The 9,442-nt window shown below is 45.4% G+C and overlaps 1 protein-coding gene across 1 annotated transcript; it reads left to right on the top strand.

Moving 5' to 3' along the window:
• Positions 1-4,084: 4,084 nt before the first annotated feature.
• LOC140331831 (chondroitin sulfate glucuronyltransferase-like) lies at positions 4,085-9,238 on the top strand. The gene is made up of 6 exons (XM_072413157.1): positions 4,085-4,423; positions 4,616-5,005; positions 5,454-5,708; positions 6,116-6,680; positions 6,763-6,945; positions 7,682-9,238. Exons 3-6 carry the CDS (start codon positions 5,455-5,457, stop codon positions 8,939-8,941), a joined length of 2,262 nt encoding a protein of 753 aa, XP_072269258.1. The 5' UTR covers positions 4,085-4,423; positions 4,616-5,005; position 5,454; the 3' UTR covers positions 8,942-9,238.
• The last annotated feature ends 204 nt before the right edge of the window (positions 9,239-9,442 follow it).

Consider the following 9,442-nt stretch of genomic DNA (forward strand, 5'->3'; position numbering starts at 1 on the left):
CTCCTCGTCCTATTCGGCTTGCTCCTACTTTCTGCTCATTTAAAAGAGAACTCAAAACCCATTTTTTCAAACTTGCCTACCCGGCTTCTTCTGTCCTCTGAAACCGTTACTATTTCCTACCACTACATATCTCCCATCCTATTGTGTGTTACTTCCCCGACCTCCTAGATTGTAAGCTCTTCTGGGCAGGGTCCTTACCTGTGTCACTGTCTGTATTAGTCGGTCATTTGCAATCCCTACGTAATATACAGCGCCGCGTAATATGTTGGCGCTATATAAATCCTATATAAGGTAGGTAGGTGGGACAAGAACTGTGGAGGGATTTGTGTGTAAGGTAGGTAGCTGGGGGAGGAGCTGTGGAGGGATTTGTGTATTAGGTAGGTGGGTGGGGGAGGAGCTGTGGAGGGATTTGTGTATTGGGTAGGTAGCTGGGGGAGGAGCTGTGGATGGATTTGTGTATTAGGTAGGTAGGTGGGGGAGGAGCTGTCAGGGGATTTGTGAATCAGGTAGGTAGGTGGGACAAGAACTGTGGAGGGATTGGTGTATCAGCTAGGTAGGTGGGATGGCTGTGTATGAGGTAGGTAGGTGGGAAGGCTTTGTATGGGGTAGATAGGTGGGCAGGCTGTGTATGGGGTAGGTAGGTGGGAGGGCTGTGTATGGGGTAGGTAGGTGGGAAGGCTGTGTATCAGCTAGGTAGGTGGGATGGCTGTGTATGAGGTAGGTAGGTGGGAAGGCTTTGTATGGGGTAGATAGGTGGGCAGGCTGTGTATGGGGTAGGTAGGTGGGAGGGCTGTGTATGGGGTAGGTAGGTGGGAAGGCTGTGTATGGGTAGGTAGGTGGAAGGCTGTGTATGGGGTAGGTAGGTAGGTGGAAGGATGGATGAGTCTGGCTGCAGCATTCATAATAGATTGTAGAGGAGAGAGTCGGGTTAGTGGAATCCCAGAGAGGAGGAGGTTACAGTAGTCCAGACGGGAGATGATGAGAGCTGTACATAGAATTTGGGGGTCCCTGGGCTATGTGACCTCATTTGGGGCCTCCATTGCATTCTATGTGGGGGTAATGGTATGGTGTCGGAGCCATGGGGTGCAGGGGACGCTCCCACTGATGATGGTTGGTATAAGATTTTGGTATTGGATTATTTGGGGTTTCCTTTTAACTTATTTTCTCCTTGACTTTTTTTGTGGCTCCATTTGGTGTTGGCTGTAATTTAGGAATGTTCACATGGGAAACTCGTTTGTTTTTCCACTTTGTATTTTTTAATGTTATGTTTAAATGTATTTCATTAAATGTGATAAAGGGCATTCCACCTCGAAGCGTTGGTCTTGCATGTTGGCGCTATTCCTTCAGGAGACTCCGCACATCCCTCATCAGTAGATGGAAGTGAAAGCATTGGGGTAGTTATATTGGTACATTCAGGGTTCCTAACCCGTAGAGGGGCGTACTATGTAATATGGGAACGTACCTCCCAGTCATTCTACGTCTTTGCCTCACATTTAGCGCGTTTGGCCCCCTCATGTCTCCTCCGGCCCCTGTGCAGTTTTACATAAATGTTTGTTATATAAAATCTGGCGGGTACAACAGCCAAATGAGACGGAAAATTCCTCCTAGGCCCCAATATACTAGAATAAATTATTTTCTGTTCATTGCCGACCATGCCGCTATATTTCTCAGACCCAATGTCATTGGAGAAGTATTGTCCTCAGCATCCACAGCTAGGGGTAAATTCCCACAGGGTATGTTACAAAAGATAGGTAGTAATTCCCCCAGCTCCTAGATTGTAACCTCTTGGGGCAGGGTCCTGTGTCTGTATTCGTCTGTCATTTGCAACCCTTATTTTTTGTACAGCGATGTGTAATATGTTGGCGCTATATAAATCAATAAAGGAATAGCCATGTCCCCACTATCAGCCAATGCTTTATGTTTATCAGCCTTGTGTTAATAATAGGGAATATCATTCAGGATCAATGAGAGATTATTAGTGGCATTCTCGTTGTTCTTCAATCACGTTTCCTCGTCCATTGCTCCTTACTGACATTCACCGAGCCAACCAAATCTGTTGTTTTTATGGCTTGTACCTAGGCGGGGGTGATGCTCAGGGACGAGATATTTGGATAAATAATAATACCATACTCTGCTAATATGGGGGGATTCCATGAGGGATGTACAAATGCAAATAATGATTTTCTTACATACCGTTTAATGGGGGAAGGGTCTAATATTTAGAGATTGGGCTTTCCCTACATCTTTTCGCCAAAAAAAGGAAAAGGAAAAAGTTTGTTGCGGGAGCCTCTAAAATATCCATTGACTATAATGTGTCCGTACACGCGGGAATTTTCAGATGTTGCCCATAAATGCTATAAATGTATGTGGTGTTTATTGGCATTCATGATTCATGTTTTCCTCTTTTCTTTGCCACATAAAATAAATTTCTTTAATTGAACTATTTATAAAACAGAGACCCAGAGATTCCCTTGTGGGAATGTTTCAGTGGCAGCAATTGTGATATGAGGCAATGTCTGATTCTGTTTTATAAATAGAGCCCCTAGTTCACCCTAATTGACAAAACTCTTATTAGAGAACAAGTAGGGTTTTATTTTTAAAATGATTGCCCTGTAAATGTAACCGAATTTCGCCCATTAATTGCTTAGAATACTTTTCCTATTGTGTCTTCTGTGTACTTTTAATGATTGGCCACTAGGTGGCAGAGCAAGTCATTGTTTTATTAGACATTGAAATAAGAAATGTGGAAACATCTGTCAGGGAACTTTCTGCAGAGAAATCATTTATAAATATACTCCAGATTGGCGTTATCCCCTTAGGCTGATTATATAGTCTCAGCTGAAATGTCCACAGAAGTGGGCCCTACATCAGGGGTGTCAAACTCCCAAAGGAATCCTAAATATAAAGTGCAGCTGGCCCGCCTCTGCATTGAAATAGCGCTGCTTCTATCACTCGCATCTATAGATCAGCGGGCGTTAAATACGCAAGTAATGCAGGGAGCTATTTCAATGAAGAGGGAGTTCCAGCGGCGGCCCACTCATAAGATTTAGTGCCGCATTGACCGTGTCTGGCATTTCCAGCGCTCCCCCTCAGCTACACATGGGAGGTGTCAGAGGCTTTTGGAGTTACAGGCCCTCTGTGTATCTGACACCCTGGCCTGCATCATTCATGGGATCCAGCAATGTAAATGAGCAGCCTTGAGGACCCAACACTTCTCAATGTTTACTTCTGACCAGCCAAGCAATACCAGCTATGGCCGAGCTCATTTCCAACCAATGTTTGTCACTAAACATTCTATTCAGTGTAAAGCGCAAAGTCCATAGTCATGTGACTAGCTGTCCCTCATAGGAGCTCAATGTCCCCCCATGGTGATATCTAAATGAAGCCCAAGAGTTATTTTGGGGGGAATCCAACTACCCTAACTGCATGTTTATGAAATGGGGGAGAAAACCCACACAAACATGGGAAGAACCTTCAAACTCCATGCAGATATTGTCCTGGCTGAGATTCGGACCTGGGACCCAGCGCTGCAAAGGCCGGAGTACTAATTGATGAGCCACCCTGCTGCCACTTATAAATACAAAATGGTTGCCAACCTTTTCAGACCAGCGGACCACCGAATTTACCGACCCCAGACCACGGGGAGCCGAGTGTCACTTAAAGGGGAAGGAACCTAAAGGAATTTATGATGCCATCCCAGGTCTGAGCCGGACACAACCCACCCAGCGGGGTTCTTCTCCTGTCAGAGCCGCGGACCACCAGTTGGCGATCGCTGATCCCGGGGTGTATGTAGATCCGTTGTTGCTAGATTCTTCTGCATTTTGATCCTACCCCCGATCCTGGCCTCATCATACAAACAATTCATACCGCTGCATCGTAGGTGACTTGGGGCATATTCCAATATATTAGAGATGGAATGTAAATTTATGTATGAAATAATAAAACTGTAGCTAGCTCATTCCCCAGCTTTGTACATTCCATTACTGCTAGTAGTTATGGCTTCCAAGTTTTATCTTTATTTTTCTTTCAATGTGTTTCAGCAGAATTTCCTTGTAATATAGTAATGTTGTATCTATGTATGTTCAGTCGGTCTATCCTCCGCTCCTCTTCATGATCAGTCCGTCTATCCTCCGCTCCTCTCTATGATCAGTCGGTCTATCCTCCGCTCCTCTCTATGATCAGTCGGTCTATCTTCCGCTCCTCTCTATGATCAGTCGGTCTATCCTCCGCTCCTCTCTATGATCAGTCGGTCTATCGCTCCTCTCTATGATCAGTCGGTCTATCTTCCGCTCCTCTCTATGATCAGTCGGTCTATCCTCCGCTCCTCTCTATGATCAGTCGGTCTATACTTCCTCCTTACAATGAACATTGAGTTTTCCATTCTTTCTGTGTTCCCGGCAGCTTTTCTTCCTCGCTATAACGAGTCAGTGTATTGCCCTCTCTCTCTGACTTGTAGTTTATTCTCTCCTTTCTGTGCATGGAAAGTCTTATCACTAAGTCTGTTTTGTGTATTTGAGCTCCTGATCTCTATGGTTCATCTTTTTGAATGAACTTTATTGACAATGACAGACGTTCAGACAGCTGATAATTCTGTGGTTTACAAATTATTTTCTAGGATCAGCGAGCACCAAATTTACTGAACGTACAGATCAGAACCAAGCGCTATGCTGAGCCCCGGAATGGGAAGCAGTCAGAATGTTGATGATCCAAACCACTGACTATGCTGAACCAAAAGTGAAGGTGCACTGCAGATCTCCATCAGAGGATCCATTGATCCCAGACCATCGTCAACCAAATTACACTGACCTGAAAAAACCCTAAAACTGATGGAATTCTGAACCCTGAAATGTAACCCAGATACCCCGAGAACCTAAAGAAAATCTGATATCCAGAATATCAGCAACGTAAAGTACAAAGCAGCCAATGCACTGCAGTGCTGACCCAGCTGCACCCCAGAAACCTCTGCTGAAGTAATTTCAGAAACTTTCAATAAGACGTCCGGCAGGTAAGGAATCTCCTGTGCTGTAATATCATTCAGTATTTTTCTATCAATGGATACAATGTGGGGTACAAGTTTATGTCCCAGGAAATATGTGGCATCAGAGGTTTTCCCTCCTATAGGCTGGAAGCCCCTCACAGCACCAAATCCAGGAAGAAAGTTGGTAAAGCTGGATATGTGATTTGTGTCTGACATTATTATTACATTCTGAGTGTTATTAGAAGTTCTCTGATGGCAGTTGGTTAGCAGTTTGCATGCAGGGACCCCAGAGATTCATTAGCACTCAGTGGCCCCCTGATATCACTAAGGGGCCACACATAAAACACTATAGGAGAATCTTCAGGAGATAAAAGAATAAAGTGAATAAAGCTTCCCACCATCTCTTAAATAATCTGGAATTGACTTGTAAGAGTTTTGTGTTGGTCCTCAGCTTCTTCTCTTTGTCTCTGCATAGAATGGGGCCACAGCTTTATACCGTCCTCCTTGGCCTCCTCCGTCCTGCTCTTCCTTTCATCCTGGGTCTGTCCTTGGGCTGCAGCCTGAGTCTCCTTCGCATCTCCTGGATTCAGGGCGATGAAGGTCCTTGCATTGATCACCAAACCCACCATGGGCTACAGCGTGGGCAGGTAAAGCCCCATATGGAGGAGCTAAAGGCCAGGATTGTCCCATACAGTCACCGACCCCATTCATCCCACAAGAAGGTGCTGAGGTGAGACTATCATCCATTCATAGGGGAATAATGCATCGTGCAGCTTTTATCACTTTATGACCACCAGCTACTGGGAGTACCATTCATTTCTGTCCTCTGACCCCTCTTCTGCAGGGCCCAGTATACTTCAGCATCTTCCTGCAGAAGATTTACAGTCAGTCCGCCCTTATTACCCAATGAGCCGGTCACCTAGGATGCCCATAGTGCTTCATATAAAGAGTAGCCATTAATGTGAAGGGGGCACAAAACCTGACGGACATGTAAACCACACAGATCAGGTAGTTCATGATGTGTGGGGGAGGGGTGGATACATGGGCCTTGTTACCCATAAAGTGCAGTGGTAGAGATTGGACTCCTAAGGTCTGGGCTGCTGTTGGTCTCTTTGTTAATTTTTATTTTGTCCACAGAACTCGATACATCCAATCAGAACTTGGCTACAGAGAACGCCTGTTGGTCACAGTCTTGTCTACTCGATCCACCCTGAACTCGCTTGCTGTGGCTGTGAATCGGACCCTTTCCTCTCATGTAAGCCGCTTGTTATTCTTTACAGGAGCTCGAGGTCCCAAGGCTCCCGCAGGAATGGAAGTTGTGTCTCATGGCGATGAGCGCCCAGCATGGGTAATGTACCACTCCTTGCGTTACCTGGAGCTGCACTTTATATCCACATACGACTGGTTTTACATTTCTCAGGATGATTCTTATATTAATGGCTACCACCTAAAAGAGTTTGTAAATCATCTCAGTCCTGGGCCTCCTGTATACATTGGACAACCTATGGAGTTCATAGGAGGCAAAGAGAACTGGAGATACTGTAATGGGGCTTCTGGTTACCTTCTGTCTAGGGCCCTTCTCCTCAGCTTGGGGCCACATCTGGATTTCTGCCGTTCTGATATACTTAGTTCCCGGGCAGATGAATGGCTGGGTCGCTGTCTTCAGGATACACTTGGAATTGCTTGTGTGTCAGGGTACCAGGTAATGTTTGCTAATAAAGCCACTATAATAGAGATAAATGGCACCATGAGTGTTCCACTAATGAAGTTCAGTTTCCTTCTAGGAATTCATTTACATCTCCTTCAATCTCCCAAGAAATGCAGACATGGAGAATATAGAAGAATCGGCACTGGCGGCAGCTGTGTCTGTGTATCCTGTGCGGGATGCCACACTCATGTATGGATTGCAGCGTAAAATCAGCCAGATGAGACTGCATAGGACATACAAACGGATCCAGAGGCTGCAGGTCAGCACCTTCTTCTTAGATTGGACGATTCACTCTAACGTCACACCTGGGCTGATGCAGGAATCTAAGAAATGATTCTATTTTCCCCTGGAGAGTATCTAGACAGTAAGCGTACTGCACACTCAGAGGCTGGGGAACAGCACGTAAGCTCAGTACATATACAGGACAGTCAAGGTGACTTTATTGTCTCAGTAACAACCGTTTCCATATTTCTGTCCTGCTGGCTTCATAAAATAAAATTCTTCTTCCCAGTATAATCATTATGATCTAAGAGCTTGTGCACAGATGGGTGACTTGCATGTCTGGCCAAGGCCTCTTCCAGTCAATATCCAGTCAGGGCTCCAATATCTTTACATAAATATAATACATACACATTGTGTACCATGCTATGTGAAGAAGCATGACAGATGATACCTTCACCTCAGAGACTCCTCTGGTTGCAGTCTAAAAAACTGCAGAATTTGGAGAAGTGCTGGTGTTGATCCAGCTGTCTCATACTGATCCAATGCAGCCCAGAGTTTTATGTTTCCCCTCTGTGCTCCACACTTTAATGTCCAACCAGTCACACAGAGAGGGTGCAGACCCAACATTTTGCAGCATGTTAGGTAGAGGAAACCCACCCGAAGACCCTCAAAACAATGGCAGCATTTAGAATCTTTCCTGCTGGATAAGGTGAAGTTTGGTTTGTGAATGTCCTCCTCTTTTATAGCTGACGTTCTCTTTTATTACTTTTCAGGGTGAAATACAAAATGTTTCCTCTCTGACCCCAGATGGAGAAGCCAGTCTACTGTGGCCAATTGGTGTCAACCCTCCATTCAGCCCCAAATCCCACTTTGACGTTGTGACTTGGGAATACTTCACAGAGAGCCACACATTTTCCTGCCACGACGGAGCTCCTAAGTGTCCTCTGCAGGGAGTTTGGTTGTTGGATGTTCAGCAGGTGCTGGAAGAGGCACTGGAGCAGCTGAATCATCGCCATCGTCCTTGGCTTCACTTCAGAAAGCGCCATCTTGTCAATGGGTATAGACGCTTTGATCCTACCAGAGGTATGGAGTACGTGCTGGATCTTTTACTTGAAGCCACTACTAAGAATGGTCATGCTGGAGTAATTGTCAAACGCCTCAGCCTGCTGCGTCCCCTGGGCCTAGTGGAGATTCTTCCCATGCCATATGTAACTGAGGCCACCCCAGTACAGGTAGTGGTACCCTTAATGCCAGCTGATGCCAGCCACATTTCAGCTTTTCTTGATGCCTTTGCCACAAATCTTCTTGACTCCCAGGAAAATGTTGCCTTGACTGTACTTTTGGTATATGATGTGACTTCTTCAGGGCAGGTTCAGGACGTGTTTGAAGGGGTCCGCGCCATGGTGTCTGAATTAGAAAGCAGATACTCATTCTTACGGCTAGAGGTGACCAATATCCACAAAGAGATTCCCTCTCAGGTACAGCTTATGGAAATCGTCTCCAAGAAACACCCCATGGAAACATTATTCTTTCTGCTGAGTGTTTGGAGCGAAGTATCCGCAGAAGCTCTGAACCGTTGTCGGATGAATGCTATTAGCGCCTGGCAGGTTTTTTCTCCGGTTCATTATCAGGAATACAACCCTGACATATCACGGCCCAGCTTTTCAGCACAATCGGCAGACCTCCTTCGTGATGGACACTTTGACCGCCTTTCCTCTTCTGAATTCTGTTTTTATAACTCAGATTTCATGTCCGCCCGGAAGAAAATGGGAATGGATGGGGAAGCAGAGGAGGACGAGGAGGGGGATGGGGCTGGCACAGAGCTTTTGGAATTGTTCCTAAGATACTCCAAACTTCATGTATTCAGGGCTTTGGAGCCAGCGTTGGTGCAAAGGTTCTCTCTAAAAAAGTGCAGCACCCTCCAATCAGGAGAGAATTATCACCGCTGTATTATTAGCAGTTTGGAGTCATTGGGCTCCCGAGTTCACTTGGCTGCAGCCCTTTTCAACCAGGACCAGACCAACAGCACCTGAACTCATGTAACACACAAATCCATTTATATTTTACTAACAATTGTGTAAATAACAGAAGGGTTTCCTTGTCTTCCAATTACTCGTCAGTCAGCGGAAGCATCTAAGGAAATATATTCTCAGCACATTTATTTTTCATTATGTAAGATTTGGAACAAATAGAATGTGATAGACATTTTACTCACATACTGCCTGTGAGATGGGACACCATGTGTTTTATACCAATTCACCTTTATTCTGTAAATAGACCATAGTCTGGTAGGCTTCATAGTTTGATGTTCCATGTTTTCACTCCCTTTATTGGATCGTTGTATTGGTTTTTTTTTCTCCTCCAGGCCTCATGCTCTCCCTATTGCCTGACATGGAGGCTGCACATGCAAGGAAAGACATCTCCGACTCTGTATCAGTACACCTAGAGCAGAAAAATGGTCCCTGATTCATCTGTCAGCTCGGTTTATATGAGGTGCCACCCCGTGTATTGGCTGATTTGGGTTCTCTCATATC

The sequence above is a fragment of the Pyxicephalus adspersus genome, chromosome 5 (assembly GCF_032062135.1).
Source record: "Pyxicephalus adspersus chromosome 5, UCB_Pads_2.0, whole genome shotgun sequence".
Classification (NCBI taxonomy): Eukaryota; Metazoa; Chordata; class Amphibia; order Anura; family Pyxicephalidae; genus Pyxicephalus; species Pyxicephalus adspersus.